Source organism: Cyprinodon variegatus, unplaced genomic scaffold, assembly GCF_000732505.1.
Source record: "Cyprinodon variegatus isolate N-32 unplaced genomic scaffold, C_variegatus-1.0 Scaffold433, whole genome shotgun sequence".
Lineage (NCBI taxonomy): Eukaryota > Metazoa > Chordata > Actinopteri > Cyprinodontiformes > Cyprinodontidae > Cyprinodon > Cyprinodon variegatus.
The window spans coordinates 470904-495320 of record NW_015150886.1 but is presented as its reverse complement, the minus strand read 5'-3'; the positions used below and the strand labels follow the sequence as shown (position 1 = coordinate 495320).

Sequence of the window (24417 nt, the reverse complement as noted above, 5' to 3'; positions counted from 1 at the left end):
ATTTGCCTTAGCTCTTTGGTAAACCGGGAGTGGAACATGTGAATGTGACAGTCCGGGTTATTACAGGAGCATGAGTATCCAGGATGGAGTTGAGGCTTGTGTTTTAAAAGTCCATTAAGTCACCGACTGATGAGAGTGGAGAGGGGGAAAGATGCTGAAGATGTGAGCTGAAGGATGAGGAATCAATGTTTTTGATGTTTCTGAAAGTGATATGGCGTTTTGGTTTAGTGAAAAAGGTTATGGGGAGTCTAAACATAACTGCCAGGTGATCTGAGACACCAACATCATATATGTTTAGGCTGGTGAGTGGAAGGGAGTCAGTTAAGACAAGATCCAGAGTATGCCCTCTGCTGTGGGTGGGGCCATCTGTGAGCTGTTGAAGATTTAGACAGTTCGAAACCTGTTTGAATTCGGCAGCTAGACGGGAAGTGTGTGAGTCCATGTGTATATTGAGATCGCCAATAATAAGAATATTTGAGTGTGCAGTGCAGAGAGAGATTAGGAACTGATGAATGTCAGAAATGAAAGTTGGTTGTGGTTTAGGGGGGCGATATATGACAGCTACTGTAGCAGAGAAAGGATTATTGCATTTGAAAACAAGGCTTTCAAAGGAGGAAGCACCGGGTACAGACAGGAGGGACACTGCAAAGTAGCTGCGATATAAAACAGCAAGGCCCCCACCCCGCCCAGTTGTGCGGGCTTTGTCCAGGTATGAGTACCCTTGTGGGCAGGCCTCATTGAGGAAGCTGTAGACATCCAGCTGTTGCCATGTCTCTGTGAGGCAGAGAATGTCTATTTCTTTTTCCAGAATGTGATCGTGGATGAATCCGGATTTATTTGACAGTGACTGCACATTAAGCTGTTCCAGTGTGATGTGGGAATTGGAGTCCAGTTTATGTAGAGTGCGGAGAACACTGTAATTCTCTCCAGGTCTTCCAGTTCGCCGTTCCCACTCAGCCATATCTGAGCTAGGCATAGCGACGCTCAGATGATGCAGATGGTGACGTACCTGTTGCACGACAGGACATGATGCTGACCAGAAGGATGCGATGGAGCTGTGGTCACCGCGTTTGGACATGACAAAGCAGCGCTCGGATCCCCGGTGGATGTAACGGGGTCGACGTGGAAGATCCAGTGGAGCTCTGTTAATGTTGAGAATCCGAAGCGGTTGTATCGTGGTGTCGATGGGCAACAAGTGGCGTGATGGCATGCCGGTGCTAACAGTTAGCCAGGATCCAGCTGAGCAGCGGTGGAAAAAAGCCATACCCAGAGGGATGATCCACAGCTTCAACAGAGGTGGTGTTCCATTCACAGACCTCCGCTGGAAGGCGGAGGCACTGGAAGATTTATGAAGACTGATGGTGCTGATAGGACTCTGAAATAGAAGAGTAGCTCTGGCTAACTCTGTTAGCGTAGCCAACCCAAACAAGTTGCCAACGGGCTAACAAGCCGACATGCAGAGATAATCCAGGGAGGGCATGAAGCACCAGACATCTCCTTAGGAATAATCCAGTTTGAGGGAAACAAAAAGGAAGCAGCAGGATTGGGGGATTTGAAGCCCAGAGAAAAGGACGATTCACTTAGCAAGCAGTGTCAAGCGTAGTGACAGGTAAGTGCAGGGTACCACACAAACTCGGTGTGTACTACAAAATAATCTGTCACTTACTGTAGAAACTGAGTTCCCAGAATACGGTACAGTAGGATGGATTTTGCAGAGAAGGACAGATTTTGACGGATTTGCAGAGAAGCGGCCAACAGCCAACGCCAGCGTCCTCTCTGCTTCCCCTTTTCTTCCTCTCCTTAATGATGAACTCGCATCATGTAAGGCGGATGCTTTTTCCAAGCTTGCGCCGCAAAAGGCTGCATTGAACAGGGCTGCAGTCAGCGCACAGAGGAGAAGCTGTAAGTAGGGCACTCCGTCATTCGGTGGAACGCTGAGGTTATCAATGCTGGCGTACCATAAAGAACAAATTATGAACAGTTTAGTTTGTGCCTTCAACTCGTTGCCCATAGGAAGATGTTACTTGGATTACAAAACCGAATATCTTCAGGAAAACTCCAAATGACACAAAACTAATATGGGTGAGTGGCACATGATGTAATAATGTAAAATCAAGGGGCCAATGTAAAATAAAACGGTGTCCCCCTTTAACTAGAGTACTTTCTGGTACCTACTATGATACATCTTTTTACTACAGCATGGGACACACTTAGTGGTTAGGGCTTAGATTTTTTAATCCTGAGTTTCTGAGTTCAGACCCCACACCCACAGACTGCCACTCTGGGCCCATGAGCAAAGACCCTTAACCCCACACTGCTCTTCGGGCACTGCCGATGTCAGCCCACTGCACCCCAAGAGAACAGGTTAAATGCAGAGATTTAATTTCGTTGCCCTGTACTTTTGACAGTGTAATGATAATAAAAGCTTTAGAAAAAAATGATGCAAATGCTGTCATGCAAACCTTTGCAGACTGTCCATTTAGGACAGTTGGTCATGGCAAGCCACATGACTTTTGTCCTTGTGGCGATCTTAGGTCCCTGGTGTGAGACCACTGGTGTTCAGTGTCTTTTCCACTAATTTTGTTGAGGTATACATGTTTTGACAAGGTCATATTTGTATAAAAATGCAGTTCTGCTCAATAGATTGTAAAACTACAGTGTATGCTAAAATAAATGTAAATTATTTCAATGCAAAGTTACAGAAAATGTGCCAGTAAGTTAGGCAGTACAAGTCCAATTGTCATTACTTCTAGAGTAAATAGGTAGTCCATAATTACTTTTCCAGGGACACAGCTAAATGAATAGGTTTTTCTGGCAGACTCTTTTAGTCCTAAAAGACTCACATGCCATTTTGTTAGGCTTGTTTGCAGTCATATTATCAAATATTTGAATGAAAAAGCCCCCAGAGTGCTCCCCAAAAGTGCATTTGGATGTCTCAGTGTTTGTTTTATCACGTCTTAAACCATCTGCCTACATTCCTATACTGTACTGTAGTTGTCTTTAAGAAAATACCCCTTATTTTTCGCTTGTAAGTCAGTTAAGACTTTACCTGAGAAGCAAGAATGCATCAAAATATATTGTGTCCAAGATTCCCCTACATGGAATCAGTATTTTCTTTGAGAAACAATTTCATACTGAGAATTCTTCTTTCATAAGGCAGACATGGCAATATGGAACAATGACCCAAATAAGATGCACTCAGAACACCGATTCAGGGTAAAAAGACAGACATGAATTTAGAAGTGACAACAGCACAATGCAACACTGTCCTAGTGAAATGTTTTAATTATTTTTAAGAAACAGTAGAAAAACCATTATATTGCACTTGGATGCTGAATTGCAGTTTTTCACGGTAAAGCTCTTCACCAACACACTGGTTGATGAATGAAGGAGCTCTGTGTTGCAAGAAGCAATCCACATGACAAGCACTTCTGTGATTCTTTTCTAAATTGCTTCAATGCTAAATCTGTGAAGGAGAGGTTGAGGAAAAACATGTCTTCAACATTTCAGTTTTCAAACAGCTATGCCTAAGCTGAATCAGAGGTAATAATTTTTACAGGCATTTCAAAAGTTCATATACAATCCCATCAAAGTATACGAGTAAAAATTGTGGAGACTTTACAGAACTAGTGGAGATGTGTGAAAAGATGTATATTTTTTTTACTTAAATGTATATTTTCTACTTGAATTTTTTAGGTTTAAGATGTTTCTACATCTCTATATGGGGTGAGAATAAATATGACAGCTGTTCTAAGTTGTGTCATGAGAAGAAACATTTTTTTCAGACATTTTAAATGTGTCTGAAAATATGTTCTTAAATTAAATTAAACCAAAATATAAATAAATGCCATCATCTCAACAAGTTCATGTCACTGCTACATATTGAGTTTTTTCTTCACGTATTTTACGAAAGCTGGTGGCTAAAATGTATTTTTCCTTCATAGATTACAATGGTATTATTTTTGCTTTGTACATAGAGCCCTTCCACTTGTGTTGCAAGTTCAGCGCACATTTGTTTATAAGTGCTCCCTAAATAAGCAGAGTGGCCTAATGGGGCTTGCAGCACAATGACAAGGTAGATCAATGACACATCTCTGGAAGCATTATACGGACATTAAACAACACTAGTTTTGCTACTTCAATTGAACAGGTTGAGTCAGAGAGATCCAAAGCAGACTCTAAGTTGACTAAGGAATACATATCAAAATATCCTTAACCTTTGAATTAATTATACACGATAATAATAATAATAATAATAATAATAATAATAATAATAATAATAATAATAATAATAATAATAATAATAATAATAAGCAATAATAATAATAATAATAATAACAATAACAAAAAACAATAATTTATTCTTTCATAGAAAATACAGCAGAAATTGAAAAAACATCATCCATGCTGATAAAAAATAAGATCAAACTTTCCCAAGAGGATTATATGTACTATATCTTTAAATATTACATTTTTTTTCTTTCCAAAGATATACAAGTGTTAGGCTGTAGGATTTCACAGTACTTTGTTAAAAAACATTTTTTATTTAAAAATATAGATCTGGAACTTTTAAAATCTAGAACTTTAAAAGTCAGATCAGTAATGATAACAACTGGATCGGTGAGGCTGGCTGGTTAGTTGCCTGCACATAAAGTTACAGTAATAACACGGGGGAGGAAAGAAAAGCCTAAGGACATAGTTTAAAAGACATGGAGGTAAGCATGTGCTGACTATTTCAAGTAGACATTCAGCCAGGGAGAAAAAGCGAGCAGCATGTTTACAAATATGGCAGAAAGGAAGAGGATAGTAGAGGGATCCAATAACAGTGCTTACATATTGGCAAATACTGTACTGACGCAGTCTTTTAATGTGTCTTTCCTTATTTAAATATTTGTGCTTTACTGGAAGTGGGGCTGATGTCCATTCAATGATTACAGCTTCCTTCAAGCAAGACCCTTGGCATGACTCCTCCACTTAATGCCAAAAAATATGCTCTAAGAGGAAAACAGGGAAAGTATATAGCAAGGAATGGAAGTTCAAAAAGATTAATTTTAATATGAATAGCTTTATATTTAAAGATAACAATGCAAAAAGTGTATCATGGCTTACCAAGAGTTTTAAGATGTCGATCCAGTCCAGGGAATGTGCCAGAAAAGATTAAACTGAATGTAAAATATTTATGTCTCTGCTGTCCACCAAGTGACCTTATTGTCTCAGTTTAAAGCTTCATATCAACAGGTGTAGGATGGCGTCCTTTCATACTGGTCATTGGCCTATCTTCTTAATATTCTTTTAACAGCTTCAAGAGAAACTGGGGTTTGTTATGTGCCCAAGGGATGGCTTTTTTCAAAGGCTTCATGTTTTATTCAAAGGAACCAAAGTTTCCAGCGTGCATGCTTCTTGGACTCTGACTTTGACTTGCGTTTTGGGGTGGAAGTGAACACTTCATTGGGATAAGGCAGAGCGGGGTACTGTTGGTTGTCCATGGGGCAAAGTCTCTTCATTAAGGGCTGTAGCTTATCCTCCTGTTGTTTAAAGTCCAGCTCAACACTGCAAAACAAGCACAGAAAAAGAAGGTCAAAAAGCAAGATTCTCAGTCAGTTTGGTACACCAATTTGTACCCAAGACTTAACTTCCTTGTAATGTCTTGAGATATTTCTATAAACCATTTTTTTCATGATGACATCTATTTTGTAAAATACAACAGCCCTTCATCCAATAAAACACAGAAACAAAATATAGTCACTTACTTTCTTTACCATTCTTAACATTGCAAAACACTTCAATACGGTTCAGACAATAGAGTCTCTGTGTCTGGTTTCGTTTTCAACCAGTAGCCTTAACTAGTAAAGACAAGTTTAGGCTGCTAGTTTAGGCTACCAGTAGCCTATTTCTGCTTCTTTTGGAGGTATGACTTTTTGTCACCAGTGTTTACCTCTTTATTTGACCTGAAATCCACGTGTGAGCTCATGTGTGTTTTTGTTTTTACAAGACTACAAGACCATCTATGGGGCCAATCAATCATTATCTTTCTGACAGAAAGTATTTTTGGATCAAGTTTCTGTGTTCTTTTTGTGTCTGCTCTCTCTTTTGAAATCTCATTCCGTTGTTGCAGAAGGCCGTTTACACAGAGCCTGGTTCTGCTTGAGGTTTCTTCCTGTTGAAAGGGATATTTCCTCTCAATTCATGCTAGAGCCCTGCTCGGTATGACTGATTACTGCAAAGTCAATCACAGAATACAAGAGACTGTCCACTGCTGCCATTTGCTCATCCAGGAGGAGGGACTTCCGCATTCAATGACTCAATGGAATCTGCTAGGTTTCCTCAGATAGAAATCTTTGTTAACTAATGTTAACCAATTTTACCTGTCAGTATCTTTTTTTTTATTTGACTCATTAAATTCCTTTTGATGAATTCTTGTGAATTAGTGCCATACACACAAGTGAACAGAATTTGCCTGACTCCACCTGCACTTGGTTCACAGATTTCCTGATAGACAGGAAAGAGAATTTGAAAATGGTAAAACAGATCTCTGACTCCAGAAGCATTAGTACCTTTTCCACTCAAGACTATGGTCTTTCCCTGCTGCTCTTCACCCTGTACACCAACAGTTGCACCAGCAGTCACTAGTTTGTAAGCTTCTATTGTTTGCAGATGACACCACCCTAATTGGGCTAATGTCATAGGGCTTAGTTCTGCCTACAGTTGGCAGATTGGTCATCTGAGCACAACCACTGCTCAGGACCGCAAGTGGGAGCTGAACAACACCTGCTTAACCATGAGGCATAGCAGAAGATGTACAGTAGTTCTTGTGGCAACTTAAGAAGTTTAGCATGCTAAAGACTATGATACTCGACTTCTACTCCAACATCATTACATTTGTCCTGTCCTCCCCAATCACCATCTGTTACCCTTCTGCCACCACCATGGACAAGGGCAGGATGCAGCATAGAGCATCAACCACATAGTTACTTTGGCTAGTAACGAGTTACTTTAATTGAGCAGTAACTGAGTTACTAACTCAATTGTTTTTGGACAGGTAATTAGTAACTATAACTCATCACTTTTTTTAAGATAGGTTTCCAACACTGATAATAACTGCCATGGAGCACTTGATATACAAGTTCAATTTGTATATTCAACATTTTTATATTCCAATATTTATTTATGTCAATTGTACATTTTCTTGTCTATGTTTAACACCTCATCAGAGTATTTTTTAACACAAGTATCTGTACTTTTACTCAAGTACGAAAACTGAGTACTTTTGCCATCTCTGTCAATTGGTAATAAGATTCTGAATCTAATTTTGAATTTAAGCTGTCACAGTATTTGCAAGATTCTTTTTTAGGCCACATAAGAAGATTTGGATATATATATTACTTCTCTTTTAGTAAAAATCTAAAAGTTCGTTAAGATGTTTAATTTCTTAGCATAAGTCCACTTTTTAAATAATGTACAAATATTATTGGTATAGTATAAAGAAACCAGAGCTTTTCCTAACGTTTACTGTATATAAAATCAGTCATTTTGCAGCTAGTAGCACATACTGTATGCATTACAATAATGTATGTGGAAAAATAATGAAGGTAAGGTGCTGATTAATGCTTGGAAACTGTTGGGTACTGTAATAAAAAATCACTTTGGAATAGTTGAAGAAGGCAACTATTACGTGTTTGGAAACCCTTGTGCTTACTACACAAAATTTGTAAGATATGCTTAAAAGCTTTTCTACACACATTGTTAAAATAGATTCAGACTTGTAAAATTTAATAAGTATGTGCACTGGATTATTGCACCCTGACCTTTTAAACATTCTAGGATTACGCTATTCAAAGTGTCTGCATGTGAGAATAACTCTGCCAACTTGATTTCTGAATATTTTTACCTCTGGTGTATGATGCTCTGCCTCTGAAATTATTTTTTCAATGTCTTTTTTATTCTTGGACATTATATTCTTATCTGAAACAACACTCCCATCAGCAGCTCATTAGCATCTCAAAAGCTGTAAGAATACTTTAACTGTTTCTGCAAGTCCCAGCTACAGTAAGTAGAAAAGGCGGAACAGGGAATGCAGAGCAGAGGCAAGGAGACGAGAGAAAGGAGAAAATACAAATATCTCTTTAAATCATTATTGGCAAGGTGCAATATTACCAGTTGGAAAAACTCGAAATCCTATCAAGGACCCAGCCAGAAAATTTAAAAAGCAGTATTATGTGTTTTACTGAAACATGGCAGCAAGATCGTATCCCTGACTCAAATATCTCACTGCTAGGTTTTGTGACGATAGAAATGGACATAGATTTAACAAAAAGGTTGAAGCGAAGAGGTGAAACAAATGACCAGCAGACTGCATGATGTAGGAGTGTAGTTTTGTGGCTACAGACTGGGATGCACTCTTAACCACATAGAGAGAACATCTGTGCGATTACTAGGTGTGTGACTGACTAAGTAAACTTCAGTGTCGATAACACTTTGAACAGTGAAATGCTTCCCCAGTAAAAACCCTAGATCATTAGTCATCTAAAAGAATTGCAGTGCAAGAGAAGCAGAGCCTTCAAGAAGGGAAGCAAAATTATTAAGGGATATACCGAAGAATTTTAAAATCAAGATATGAGAAAACAAGAAAGCATGGAACAAGGAACAAGCCAAATGCTGTTAACATCATGAAAGAAGAAGATGAGGAGTTGGAAGAATATAAAAACCGTAATGTTCATCTGATCAGCCTCGATTGGAGACACAACTGTAAAGCTGCGAACAAGAAGGGACAGGGCAGCCTGTGCTTCTTTAGGAAACTTTGATCTGTTCTAGGAACTCCTCTAGAACTTCTGGAGCTGATTTCATAAGGAAGAATATTGGACTACCATGAGCATCCTCTTCAAAAGAATGTTAAGCACGAAATAGTGTCTTAGTCAAAGGCTTACTTTGATCTGGTGCAAGACAGAGGATTATTTTTGCATACAGCCAAAACATCTACAGCAAGTCACTCAAAATATCCCTATGAGTTACTACAACATTTACCTTCTTTTTAGGATCAATTAAGAATTTTTGACTAGAACACAATTTAACTACCACTTCAAATTGGTGTAGGGGTTTTACTGATTCCAGGTAGGCTCTCGCAAGGTATACAGGTTCTGGGTGATGGGTCAGGAACGGACCCCCAGCTCTGAACCAGAGTGGTGTTTCATTATCGAGCTTCTGTGCAAGTCATGGATTTTCCATAATGAATGCCATGTTCAGGCACAAGAATGACCATTGGTACACTTGTCTTCTCTAAATTCTTCTTAGGTGTGAGTGTGTGCGTGAATGGTTGTTTGTCCTGTTTGTCTCTGTGTTATCCTGCGGTAAACTGGCGATCTGTCCACGGTGTACCTCACCTCTCGCCCATTGATAGCTGAAGATAGGCACCAGCACCCCTCACAACCCCAGCAGGGATAAGCGTGACGGAAAATGGATGGATGGATAGATAGTCCACTGTTTTCTAAAGAGAGGAAAATGGCTTAAATGTATTGTGGAGGATTTTCATTTATTTTTTAAAAAGACCTGCCCTCTCCACTTTAAAAAGAAATTCACATCCACAACGATTTTCCCGCTTCCAAGAGAGAACGTCTATTAAATGTGTGCAAGAGCACACACAAGCCCATTTCTCCTCGTGCACGCTGTTTAAAAGTTGCTGTTCTCATAGCTCATACAAGCTTACTGTGCCTGAACGTCTGCCCTAAATCCCTCAATCACTATATAGAGCAGGGCCATTTAGTGGACTTTATAGCAAACTCAGTTACCTTGCTGTTTGGACAGATAATCACTGCATTTTGCTCCGGGTTGGTCACTTAACTCCTCCTCCACTGCACAGTGCCTGCGCCTTCTTTGTTATTAGTTACCGCTGTTGGGTAGCGACAGCCTATGGCGACAGTGAGCCGCTGTGACAGCAGCTCCTCACAATTCTTTGTGAGGAGAGCTCTCCATGTAAAGCATTCCAGGATATATCTGGTTCTTCTGAGGCCTTTCTTTTCTTCACATACACTTCGTAGAAACTTTTTCCTCTTACGACTCTCTGCCATTTTCTAAGAACTGTGGTGAGAAAGTTGGGTTTAAATGACTGTCTGAAACCATATCTCACTCCACATAAACACCTGGAAGTGCACATTCGCAGAAAAAGATGGCTAACGGGACACACGTGTAGTATGGCCTTACGTAAACATATCACCAGAATGATTGGCAATTATGAGGACCATTTATTTAGATGATCCACCCGGAAATAAAACACCCTCCTCTATACCTTTAAGCTAACAGACGCTAGCACAACATACTGTATATGTTTCAGCACAGGGAATAATAAATTTTATGAATCTTCTTTGTGCTCTGCAACCTGCAGTCAAAGGGTTTTTCTGCATAAATTATATTTGAATTTGAAAAAAGAGCCAGGATTTTACCAGCTGTCATCACACCTCGGCATCGTGTCTAGTCGATGCCTCAAGTCTAGTCCAGTCTGGTCATTGTCTGATTTTGTTGTTAGGCCGTATGTGAACTTTCTCTTCTATTTAATCTCTCAGGGTTAGGAGAAATGTGCCACTTAATACAGTCCAAATAAAACTATTGACAGACTGAGCAGTCCCTGAAAATGTATCATTATACACCATATCCTTTTTCCTTATTGATATTGATTTCTTGTACTTGTCAGTTTGATTAATCTTGCTATGTGCAACAGAAGTCATAATGTAATGGAGAAAATCAAGAATTAGCCATCTTCTATGTGGTTCCACAAAGACAGTATTTAGTGTTGGGTTATTTCAACTTTTAATATTCTTGTTTTTTGTATTAACTGAATTTTCCATAACAAGTTTAAGTGACATGACAACTCACAGAGCTCATTCCTGTCCTTCTAAGATTAAGATTAAAAGGAGATGAACAAACTAAATGATCAAATAAAAAAGGAGAGATCTGACAATGCAAGGTCAAACATGCAATTTTTCTTCACATCTGCAGACAGAATTTTACATTGAAGTAGGAAAAATTGCCCTGATTAGGCAACAGCTTTGATAGGCACTGTAATTAGATTGCTAAAGGATATGCTTGACTCAAAGTGATATAATGAAAATAGAAACTATCCTTAGCTCACCAATAAGTGTCATTTAATTGCACAGCTCTATTAAAGCCTCCAAAGGAGAGGCATTATCAAGAGGTGATTTGGCAGGCTGAGACCTGCTTTTCATTTTGTTGGGTTAAATTAAAAAAGACAATAAGATATAAAACCCTTTTTCCTGCTTTTACCTTAACATCAATGTAAATAATAACAGAAAAAAAAGTTTTTAGGTCCATCTCATTGCTTCAGAAATAAAACCGGTTCTGCTATTCTTTTACGTTCTGTTAAAATGAAATCCAATTCTTGTAGACCTTCAGAGTAGTGACTTCCCAGAAATGAAGGACACCATTTTCAGAGTAGAGTGATGCCATTATCTTGCTCTTTCCTATCATAAACCTTCACAGTCTGTAATTAATAGATGTATCATTCCATATTCTCTTGCTTTTATAGCTCAGAATGTTTCCTTTTGTGTTACAAACCATGCGTGTTTATCACAACATTCAAACAATGTTGACTTGACAATAAGTAGTTTAGGATAACATCAGTATTGTACAATGCAGGATAAGCTCAACAATTATCTAGCAGTTAATCGCTTGCCAAATAAGTACAACTGCTCCACACTGAGCACAAACTCCTGTGTAATGCCCAGATCACCAATGCCTGGTTGATTCAACACTGTGGAGCAGGTGATTAACTAAACAAAAGCCCCACATCCTAGCATGCCTGTACACAGACAAACTGAAGCAGTTTGAGACAATATTTTTTTAGAGGATTCAAAAGACCAAAATTGACATTCACCATTTATGCTGGTTGAGTATTGCTGTGACTAGTGGTGAGCTATTTGTATGTCTGTGGTGGAATGGTGCTGAGCACCATTCAATAATTGCTACTCCTGGAAGGGGTTGAGCTGCTGGAAGTCTCTGTACTCACTATCAACCATATCCTATTGTCACAGCTTTAAACCTACCATTTGTTTTTACTTTCCCATTGTCTCTGCCTTTGTCATTTTTAGCTTAAGATGAACATTTGATTAAAATAAGATGTTTATGTTAGATTGAACACCTAAATTTTAAATACATTTTAAGTAGAACCACTAGAAAAATACAATGACTTTTCTCATAGGCTGTTATGTAAGAATGGCATACAGTACTTTGGGACAAAGGACACTACTGCCTATTAGGCGTTTGTCACCATAGGTATGATACTTTGTCTCACTTTCAAGAGTCAAGCTCTGTCCGAAGTGTAATAAGAGTATTTTAAAGTCCCAGTTTTTTCTACCCTTATCTTGTAATACTTTGATCTCAAGATGTGTTTCCACTAACCGTCGGACTGTGCAAAATGTAATAACCAAAATAAATTTGCTAAAGGGAAACACTGCAATTTCAAAACAACTCACGTTTTTCAATGAAACTTTTTTCCGCTTCAATGAGGTGGCTTTTTCGGTCACATGGAAATTGTTATATTTCACAAAACTGCAATGGAAACACTTTTGTACAACAAGAGTCACGTGATCCGCACATGGATCTTACTGCCTTGTAAAAAGACAAGGAAAAAAAAAAAAGACCTGTAGTAGTTGGAGGATGATGATGCCCACTAGAGCTGTGGCTTAAATACATAATATGAATTTATCTTATGTTTACATACGCTGCTGCCATGTTGCTTTCAAAAATTAGTTGTAGGAAAAATTAGTAGATAAATCTTAATTTTGCGCAGATTTGTAATGAAACACAACTTGAGATTGACTTCAGGATGAGCTTTTAGGTCTAAGCTTAATCACTGGTTTGTCTTATATAATTTCATACTTTGCAAAATATTTAGTACACTACTGTAGTACTGTTACCACTACCATCAATACTTTGAAAAATGTTGCATAAATAAAATTGAAAAGGAAGATATATTTTAAATGCAAACTAACGTATTTTCACGACCATAAGGCGCACTGTACTAAAAGGCGCAGTCTCAGTTATGTGTCCCATTACTGTATTTAACACACACATAAGGCGCACCGGACTATAGGGCGCGGGTTTTATATACAGGTACATATCCACCACTACGTTTAAATACCTCTACTGCGTATTTAAAAATAGAGCGGGAGCAAAACTGATTACGATTGTGCTTTATTCATGTATTTATTACAAAGTATTAATCAAACCCATCAAAGCCATCATCCTCTGTTTCTGAATTAAACAGCTGCGCTAAATCAGACATGCCAATTTCCCCTTCTTCGCTGTCAGAGTCACTTTCCGTTCTAGGCGGCTCCTCGGAAATTATGCCGGCTTTTGCGAAAGCTCGAACAACAGTGCCAGCAGACACGTTAGCCCAAGCATCAACAATCCATCCGCAAACTGTGGCGTAACTTGCCCCGCGCTGCCTTCCACTTTTCGTGAAACTGTGGTCTCTGTCGGTCATCCATCGCTCCCACGCCGCTCGCAGCCTTACTTTGAACGGCCGGTTCACACCGATGTCGAGCGGTTGAAGTTCCTTTGTCAGACCTCACAGAATAACAGCGAGCACAGCGTTCATTTGTTTCACCTTTTTTTCACATCGGCTGTGAGATGGGCACGCATGGAGTCACAGATTAACAGCAATGGTGATGCGTGGAAAAAACCACCGTCTTTCGCTTAAAAATCTCCATAGGCGGCAGTTTCTCTCCATTTGCGTGGCAGCCAAGCACGACAGTAAACAACGCCTTTTCATACCCCGTTGTGTGTATCGCTACCGTGCTGGTCCCCTTCTTCTCCACCGTTTGATTCACCGGGATGTTGAAAGTGAGTGGCACCTCGTGGATGTTGATGATGTGGCTTGGCTGGATGCGTTTGTCGGCGATGTGTTTCCTGCAGTAGGAGTGGAAGCTCGCCAGCTTTTCATTATAATCTCCCGGATGTGGCTGAGCAACTGTATTCCTGGTCCGGATGGAAAAATTGCACTCATAGGCGTGTCTCTTTGCCATTTTCAGGGTTGTTATGACAACAATGTTCTGCATAAAGCACATACCTGTTCTTTTATACACAATCCACGCCCACACTTCCCCCTTTAACGTTCTCATGGCGGTCTCAACAACGTCCGCAGTAACACATAGGGCGCACCGCACTATAGGGCGCGCCGCACATTTTGAGGAAAAAAAAGACGTTTATATGCGCCTTATAGTCATGAAAATACAGTACCTAAATTAATTTATCTAGACACACATTTAAATTCGAGCTTCATAGATTATATACAGAGTAAAGCAAGCAGTGACTGTTTAATGACTTTTAACATTTACTGAGGATGTAAAGATGCATATCAAGAACATACAAAACAATGACTTCCTGCAAACTACTGAAGAATTTAGCAACATCTTGAGAAAATTTAAAAGTCCTGCTCACTGTCCAGAAATAAAAATATTGTATTTATCATAAACCTATGATGCAACTATAAAACAAATAACAGGTTTAAAAATGTCTGTTCATTTTTCATGGCCAAAACAAAAAATGCACAGAAAAGGGGTTTATTTGTGTTTAATAATAAGATGGCCAGGAACCTACAATGTTTTCTCCATAAAGTTAAATTTTGTTTATTTTATATCTGTGATGGATTTTGCTAGTCCTGTAGTACTTTTGACCAAGTGAAATCAGGTCCTTTTTTGAAATTCAACAAATAAGTAAGTAAAAAAATAAATAAAAAAATAAAAAAAATATATATATATATATATATATATATATATATATATATATATATATATATATATATATATATACATACCTTTATTAGACATTGTCATAATAGTTATTTCAGTAATACATCTCCCAGAGACATATTCTATCTATCTTTATCTCACCTGCCAAATGCATGGCCTATTTGTTGCTATGATAAATGAGACACTACTAAGAAACAAAAGATTGGAGGGGGTTGTCAGCGGGAAGCCTGGACGACAGACAGCATGCCTGACTTAGCTCTGCAGCAGCTGAATTACTGAAATTACTGGACATTTTAAATGCTCTCTAAAAAGACAACAGCAATAAACATCCCCACTAAAGCAGTGATCCCCAACTAGGTACTGGTCCGGTTCAGCTCCATGTGTCATTTGTTCGCAGGCACCACAAAAACAAAGAAGCACTTTTATTATTTCCGACTGATTTCTTTTCTGAGTCTGACTTGTATGTTATTTTCAAACATGACTGGATTCTCTCTATCGTGTTCGTCTATGACTTACTATTGACGTATGTTGGCCATGACACTGTGGCTGATGTGATACCTTCCTCTTTAAACCCAAACCCTTCTTGTTGCAGCAAAACAAGCTCAGGGTTCCCACTAAATCATTGCTAATGTAAGTAGTTATTATGCTGTTTTAATGCACTGTGTTTTTGTAGTATCTTATCTAAAAGGTACGTTTGACTTTACCATAGCGATCAGAGAGATAAAAATCTGTCAGTGAAAATATTGTCTAACATTAAACCAGTCTCTGGCACAAAAAAGGTTGGAGCCTTTGCTCTAAAGGGGTTGGTAAGCTTGGTAACACTGTAGTCAGTGTCTACCATGGCAGTAATTGTTATCAGCTTTCCATTTTGGCTGGTTTCAGAATGAGCTTATTGACCAATTGCTGATCCTCCTAATCCATTTAACAGTTGTTTTGACCAAAATTGCTGCCCTGTCAGCATTTTAAATGAGTCAGCAAAGCAAACTTTAATAACATGGCTATCGGTGATGGAATTAGACTGTAGCTTTAATATTGAAACAAAGTAGAGTAAAGCTGCAGCAGAAAAGAAGAAGGCTGCTCCCCTAAGCACACATACACACACAAACCTCTATCTTTGTGTGGCCTTTCTATTGACTTCCATTAATTATTACAGAATATGTCTTACCCTAAACATAAGCATTACGGGTTCAAACCTAAATCGAACCTAAAGTCAACCACAACGTAGTCCAAAATGTGACACCTGAACTTCAAACAGCATTTCTCCTCTGACCCCCAACATACTTTTTTTTATAGAAACTGGCCATTGTATCAACTACACACACACACACACACACACACACAAACTCTGTCTTAAGGGGACCTGTCTTTGACTTCCATTCATTTGTATGGCCTTACCCAGACCCTTACGTTGACAAATACCAACATATACCTAACCCTAAATTGAATTCACACCCAAATCTTATCCCAATCTCAAGATAAGAACTTTTCATTATGGCCACCAGTTGAGAGGTCCTCACAAGTACCTGTAATCCCTTTAATGTAACATATTTAACACAATTGGCCTTACAATTTTTCATTAAAAAAAACTAAACAAAGCACACACACCAGGTTTGTACCTCACTATCTTGGAAATTTAGCTGCTTGTGACTCGTGATTGCTCAGAAATTGATAGGTCTGTGATGGATACCCATCCCGTTGCAAAATGCTTAATTTTGTTCTGTAGCTATAATGTCAGCTATTTAGTGACACATGGATTTGAAAAAAAAAATTCTCCTATTTCCCTACCACTCTAAAGAGAGCATCTGAGATTTTATTGCTGTATGCTATATAATATATAACTAGTTTTTTAAAGACAGTAAATTGAGGGTAAAGTTTTTGCTATAATGCAGAGGCAGTTCTGAGTTTAATTAAATGAATTTTCTCCCACCTGGACTATTAATTTAATAATATTTAGGCTACCATAAAGCTGGAAGCTGATTTCATGGTTGCAATCATTGAAGTGATCGGTCAGTCTGTGTACATGTTGGCCATTCGATTTCGGTTTTGAAATGGGAAATCCAAAATTGGAAAACAAACTTGCTTCCATATTTTTAACTGAAAAGAAAAAAAAAAAAAACACAGTTGTTTTGTTTTGGGGGAAAAAAAAGAAATCAACCCGCTTTCCGTTTTTTAAATTCAATCAATCTCTTTATTTATACTCAACTATAGTCCATAAACAGACAAAAAACAAGAACAATAATAGAAAAAGAGAAAAACATTCCAAAACAAAAAAGGATAAATATAAAAACAAAACTACTGTCCTTTTCTGATTCAGCTCCTCCTCATTAGAGTCATGTATGCATACACACCACTATGGATATGGTACAATACAAAATCATATTCATACAACCGCATCCCTGGACACTCCTGATAATTATCCCTCCATCTTACTGTTATTACTGTATATACGGTAATTTGGCAGCAAACCTGTTTTACAACCAAAAAGCATAAATCACAAGGACTCCCAGACAGTTAACTTGTAAACAGAACCCCTCTGGACCAGGAAGTAACACATGAGCCTCCAGGTAGCCCATCAAATCCTTATAGCTTTTTATTCCAATGCAATGTAGTTATGTTTTGAGAATAAAACCACCAAACTGGGAATAATAACTATCACACACATAAATTATGCAAAGGCTTTCTATGCTGATGTTATGTCTACTTTTGGGTCACTAACAAAACAAAACAGAGAGGCAAGGGAAGGAGGTAGCTTAATCAGGAGGAAAAGAAGTCTAAATTAGTAAAAACATTTTTGTTTTTCATTTTGGAATTGAAAAACCGATAATAGGTCAAAAAAATGGGGCCCAATTTTTTGTTTTTCCATATTTTTTATTTGGAAATCTGTTAACTGTTCTGTTCTTTTCAGTCTGGATTTCTCATTACTAAACCAAATTTGAATGGTCAGCATGTAGAGTGACCTCAGTATTAGAAAATCATCCTGATTTTGGACAGAGTAAATTTTTTTTTTTTACCCAATGATTTACCATTAATCCCCTACTGGGGCAGCTTCAGTATAAAATGTACACTTCTCATTGATAGGGTTATGTTTGCTGTAACCAAATAGAACTTTTGGTCATAATTCCACTCACTGTGTTGGGAGGAAGTAGAATAATGAGTACCATCCCAAGAATATCATCCCTACTGTAACGCATTGGGGTAGTAGCATCATGCTTTGGGAATGTTTTTCTGCACATGGGACAGGGCGACTGCACTGTATTATGGGGTCAGCAGCAACACATTCCTGGGGGTACAGATCACAAACAACCTCACCTGGACTGTAAACACGTCCTCACTGGTCAAAAGGGCACAAAAGCGATTGTACATCCTACTGAGGATGAGGAGAGCTCTCCTGTCCCACCCATCCTCAAAACCTTCTAAAGAAGCACCATAGAGAGCATTCTGACCAGCTTTCTCACTGTTTGGGGTGGAGGCTGCTGCGCCAACTGCTGAGACCAGCAGAGAGGATCATCGGGGATCCTCCTCCCTCCATTAAAGACATTTCATCCCAGCGCTGTGTGTCCTGAGCCCGTAACATCATCAATGATCCCTCACACCTCCCATGGACTGTTCTCCCTGCTGCCCTCTGGGAAGAGGCTTCCCAGCATTTGATGCAGGTCCAGCAGATTCCATAACAGCTTTTTCCCCATTGCCATCAGACAGCTGAACTGTTGAGAAAAATCTAAATCATGTCACAGAATTTCCATATCAATGTGTTTTCGTACCATGTTTTTTCACCCACACTGTTTACATTTGACACTATTGCACTTTATGGAATGGAAATGTTCTGAAAGCTTTACAAAATGAAATTTTGTGTTGTATACACTGTGTATACAAAATGAAAATACAGGGTTTCTAACTCTTATAAGAGATTTCCCTTTCCCAGAAGATATTATAGTTATCAATAAAGCTAGCTGAGGTTGCAGAGCAGGCTAGTTTGATGGATTTATTCAGATTGAATATTCTGCTGCAGTCTTCAGCTGATGGAGTTCTTATAGGTCCACTAAGGAAGACTCTGAAATGCTTTAGTTTCGATGTGGTAAGCAGATGAATCAAGTCTCTCTTTAATAATTAGTCTTAGCAATATCACTGACTCTTTCAATGTGAATGACAAGGTTTCCCTGCTTTAGCACAGCTGATTCTGATGATTAATGTTAGCGAAAGTCTCTCAATCAGCTATAATTGAAAATGTGCTGTGCTGAGGCAGGGAAACATCTAAAGCCTGCAAGACCAACTTTTGACATGCCTGAATAATCCCACTCGTAGTTAGTATTAATGCCGGTTCAGTGGCCAGTTTTGGGAGACAGCTGAAGGCCCTCGTATGTTTGTCCGTTGTCTGGAAACAGGTGGTTTCTCTTCAGGGTCGACATCAAGTAGTGCAGCAAACCTGTTTTTTAGTGGAATCCAAATATATTTTCAGTAATCTGAGTCAGCTGTTCCTTATCCTCTGTTTTTTGAACAAACTGATTTTTCACCTATTGTTACTTCGAGTAGAAGACATGTTTCTCTGAAGTCTCGACAAGGTTTTAACATCTTAATGTGGTATTACCTTGTTAGGCATCTTCTCAGATCTGGGTCAAATCATTTGCTTTTTGGTTTTGCTCAGAGAGTTTTTGCAATGAGGGCTACTAGTCTGGTTATTGTCATTAAAACCAGCACCTTGTTTCATGGCTGCGTTGGTTGCGTAGTTTTCATTCCCACCTGTTGCTATCAGAAGCTACTAGTAGGATTATCTCAGTGTTTTAAAACTGTTGGGATCTGGAGATCTGTCCACCTTTCTCCAGCAGAGGGCGCCCTGGGTCTCCTGGAGCTGAAGCTGACTACCACACCTGCGGCTGATTTGCTCATCAGGGAGATCAGCATATAAGCAGCGGCAGAACTACTCTTCGGCGTCAGAGTGTTAAGCCAGTTACGGTTAGCAAGCCTGAGCCAACCAGCCTGCCAGACTCTCTGACTCCCTGAAAGCCTGACTTGAACCTAATCAGTTTTTTGTCCTCTCTGCCTCCTTGGAAGAACCTGACTGAAACCTGGAGCTCTGGAAGAGCAGCTCGACTGAAAACCTGCCTGCCTGCTCTCAGTAACAAACCTGAAGATCAAAACTGTCTGAACCTGCCAACCATCCTTCAAGAAGGAGACTTGGAGGAGCTCTGAACACTAACAAGCCTGAAGCTAAGTCCTGTCGTTGCCAAACCCTCTGCCGCCGATCAGTCTCTAGACCCTTCTGGTTCCCTCCCTCTGCCGCTCAGTCTGAACCTCTGAACAGGTACAGATCTGCACATTCTCTCAGATACAAGATCATTAGCTGCCTGGCTAACCTAACTGTCCCTCTCTGCAGAGAGCATTGTGTGACCAGTCCCGGACCTGATTCCAGTATCTGTCAACTAACCTTGTGCTTATATTCAATAAACTGTTAAACTTTTACTCTGACTCCTTGGTGTTCTGCATGTGGGTTAGAAACCTGAACCCCAACATGACAGAAACACTGGCAGAGTCAACACTAGCAAGGTTGTATCATTTCCATAACCAGAGTTTACCTCCACATTCACTTCCAGTCAATTCATCTTCATTTCAATGACTGTTATTTTTCTTGATAAACCTGTCAAAGTCCTCTAAGGCAAAGCATGCCATCTTGTGATGAAAAGTGATTTACAACTTTCTGTAGCTTTGCCTAACAGATAAGAAGGTAAAAGTAAGAGAAAAAACAAGCAAATTGGTATTCAAGGGAGAAAATCATTTGAGCACGCAAAATTGGAAGTGCAAACTGCTACTAAATATATGTTCTAGTTTTCCTCGGGATTGTCTCTCCTCCTCCCTTGGTGGGGGGGCGGATTTACTGGGTTGGCCCCTCCTGGGTGCCTTTGCTTTTGGGTTCCCTTTGGGCACCTGGGGCTTTGGCCTCGGTTCTCTGGAGGGGCGCATCTTTGACTCTTCACAACCACTGTTGAGCATTTTTCCTTTAGATAAACTTTACATGCACAAGTACACTCTCACAAACAACTGAAGGTGCTTGGCTCCAGGTACTTAGAGATTCACTTCCATACAGTACTGTAGGTCATATTCTTATCTTCAGCTACCACAGTATACATGCAAGATTAAATAATACTACTTATACTTCAGCAATAGTATGAAGGTGTTACTTTTTTGTATCTCTTATACTATATCCGTTGGTTGTGTTGTTCTTTTTACATCTCTTTGCAGGGGATGAAGCAGACTGAAGATGTTTTATTGTTATCTCCCTTTTATCACCCTTTTTTATCTCCTCTTTCTTTTATCTTTTCTACTTTGTTCCTGTTTTTCCTTTCCTGTTCTACTTGCAGTGTCCATATAAACTGTAAAACTCCCTGCATAAATTATAATAAAGCTATTTATATACATGATTCAAGTGTAACACTATGGCGATAGCCCTACTGCTCCACTTGGAAAGCAAAATCTGTTGGGTTCTTTTTGGCATCAAGACAATTATTATTATTGCCACATTGCCAGACAGGACACTGTAAAAAAAAAAAAAAAAAAAAAAGTGACTAAGAATTTTCACTAGAACATACAGTAGTAGCAAAAAGACCTACTGGATGTGACTCTTATCAGACAAAAACAGGAATTGAGTCTATATTTCAAACAAGAAAACTGGAAACATGCTTCTTTGCCAGCGAGCACTAATTTTATCTTGGACATTCACATGGTAGTTGACCAAGTTCCAAAAAATATGAAAGTCTATCTCCATCTTGCCTTGTACCACTGCTGAAGGCTGGTAATGGTAGTGTAATAGTGTTGGGCATAATTTCTTGGTCCATTCTAGGCAGCCTAATTAGGATGCCCTATCTAGGCTTACTACAAGTTAGGTAATGTACCATGTCCTAAATAATTTCATACCATTTTCAACATAATGTAGTGCATATTGGTGAGGATATGAACAGCAGGTAGCTCAGTAAAAGCAATAACATAATAAAGAGGCATGTGCATCATGTATACAAGGAGTGTGTTCAAACATTCACCTTTTTTCTTTTTTTTCTTTAGCCTTGATGATCATAGTTTTGCCATAGTCTCAGTGCATCAAAAGACCTCACTGGCTTCCTCTTGGCTCCATATATCCTCCACCTGTCAGCTCTATCTGCCCCTACCTTCAAAACACCCATTCCTCCCAAAGCTAGAAATGTCCAAAGCCCCAGTGACTCTTCATGGCTTACTCCTTGCTGTAACCAGTAAGACCTCTTTACCTTCACCCTCTTATATTGGGTCTTTATTTTTTCAATTTCACCTCAGAATATATCTGCACCCAGAGCCTCAAGGTACCTCAGAACAGAACCTCTGCATAATCTCCCTTAAAATAAATAGCCCTGTTGTAATTTTTCTTTGCTTCTTGTGAGTTTCTGCTAGACCGTTTACTGCCAACATTACAGCCAGAGGTCTGCTGTCGTCTTGAAGTCAGTAACAGCACAGACACAATCAGATGGCATGAAGAAATACCATGACAATGTTCTCTGGCATAACAATCGATCCTTATACGATTTACTGTTCGAGATGGAGCCTGCTATGAGGAGTGCTGTCTCGGTTTCATCTCCTATTTTCTAGTTCACTGAAGTGATTGTGATTCAGTGCAGGGTCTTGGTTCAGCTGAAAGAAGTAGAGGTTTTTTAGAAATAAAAAAATTGTGTTACTACTTTGGCGGTGTTGATTTCAACTCATGGGTTAAGTAAACAACTGGATAGGTAATCACTTTATGCTAAAAGATGAACCGCTTACAATCATGTCTAATATAGGAGAGTCCATAGGTTAAAAATTAGTTTAAAAATTACAATGTCCTAACAAACCGATAAGCAGTTACAAATGTGATGCTTTATATTGGTCATACAAGAGGCAAGTGAATGATTCTAGCGATGTGACAGCATAAGTAAATGGAGAATTAGATTTATATGTAACCTGCTCTTAATATTTGATATATTGTACTTTAGCGTCAGACTCCTATACTCTCTGGGGAGAGGAGAGTGCTGCTTTAAAATCTAGTGTCAGTGCCTGTTGAATATTGTTCTTTCATATTAACTTATTCTCATTTTTCATAGCCTTGAGTCTGTTTCAAATTTTCATTGACTACAGTCCAGCAACTCTGTTTAGTACTGGCATTGAGGTGTGACTGTTACTCACTGCTCCTAGTCCCTCCTATACCTTTAAGGGCTGTTGGCAGAAAACAGGATTTAGTCTTTAACATTTGCTGCCAACTGTACATTAAAGCTCCTGCACATCAATAAAACATAAAATAGTCTTTTAGTCATGCTCCTTTGTTAAATCATCTTCCCTCATCTTTGCAATTCATATCGAGAAGATCTTTAATAGGATGCAGCTCAGATCAAGATCCCCAGTTTGATCCGTAGTTAAATAGCTACAAAGGGCTTTATACTTTTATGGTGCGTTTAGACCAAACACAGTGTCTGCGTTGATTTCCGTGACCCTCAAGGGAAGTTAACCACTCTGCATTTTAGACGAAAGGGGTTACAACCTGGACCGCATCATCAAATAGGAGAAGCTTCTGCTGCATAAAGCTGTCACTCCACTGATGTGAAAGAAAACAACAAATCAAATGGACTGAATGGTTAGTGCTTTATTATTGCTTTTGTGATCTTGCCTGATAGCTTCACCTTAATTGTTATTTCACTCATCTGCCTAACTCTGCCTGGTCTCTAATTATCACTGATCTCATCGACTTGCATCTGTTCCTTTATATTGGGCTCAGTTCCAGTTTATCAGGGCCAGAACATTGTTTGTACCCTGTCTGTCGGTTTCATAGTTCATGTTATTTCCAACGTTTATAAACCCTCTTCCAGTGAGGAGATTATTCTGGAGCCAATGTCTTCAGGCAAGTTAATTCCCTAACCAGTGGTGAGAGCATTTCAGCGTTTCCCGAGTGATTCTGAGTTCCTGATTCCGTTCCCTCTCACCCACTGGCCCTGTCTGTCCCAATCTGATCTGTTATCCTGAACCACCCTTGGACTCCTACTGGAATCTGCGTCTGTGTCTGTGCATTTTTGTCTGAGCTGGTTGCTCGTCTCACGGGACTCTGAACCTGCCTTCACGCTCTGTTGGATTCCTGAAACCCGGAACTGTGTGTTCCTGTTTGGATCTGAACCCCTGACCAGACTGCAGACTCCTGGATTCCAGGACTACTCCTGTCTGAGCTGAATCCCTGTCCTGGATCGGAGTCCTGCCTGCTCACTTGGGCTGCATCGGGGACGCTCTGGAATGCTCAGAGCTGCATCTTGTTGGCAGTGCATCGGCTTATCCTGCCTAAAGCCCTATACTACCCTTGAAAAACCGATCCATGCTGAGACCGGTCCGAACTCGGATCAGTTAACCAGGCCGAGCTCGGTTCTGACGATCGTTTACACATCATACTATCTTGGTTCCTCGACTCCTCGCCTTCTGGTGACGATCTGCGGTATTACTGCCAGTATTAAAGGAGGAAATCAAACAGTTGGTGGCGGTAATGCCCCAAAAGTTGTTTGCCAACCGCCATAAAACACAAGAAGAAGAAGACGAAGAAGGAGGGAATCAAGCAAATCAAAATGGCAGCGCCTGTCACATTCAGAAAATTATGCTTGATTATTATTGCTGTACTTCCGTGTTATTATTT

At 39.4% G+C, this 24417-nt stretch overlaps 1 protein-coding gene across 1 annotated transcript in view; it reads right to left on the bottom strand.

Moving 5' to 3' along the window:
* Positions 1–4443: 4443 nt before the first annotated feature.
* Positions 4444–24417, bottom strand: part of LOC107093574 (protein FAM196A-like) — a 55457-nt gene continuing 35483 nt past the window's right edge. Inside the window, exons 4-5 of the mRNA XM_015388713.1 lie at positions 5110–5550; positions 4444–4994 (exon numbers count right to left, since the gene is read on the bottom strand). Coding sequence (XP_015244199.1) covers positions 5367–5550 — 184 coding nt within the window. The 3' untranslated portion in view covers positions 4444–4994; positions 5110–5366. The remainder of the gene's footprint in view (positions 4995–5109; positions 5551–24417) is intronic.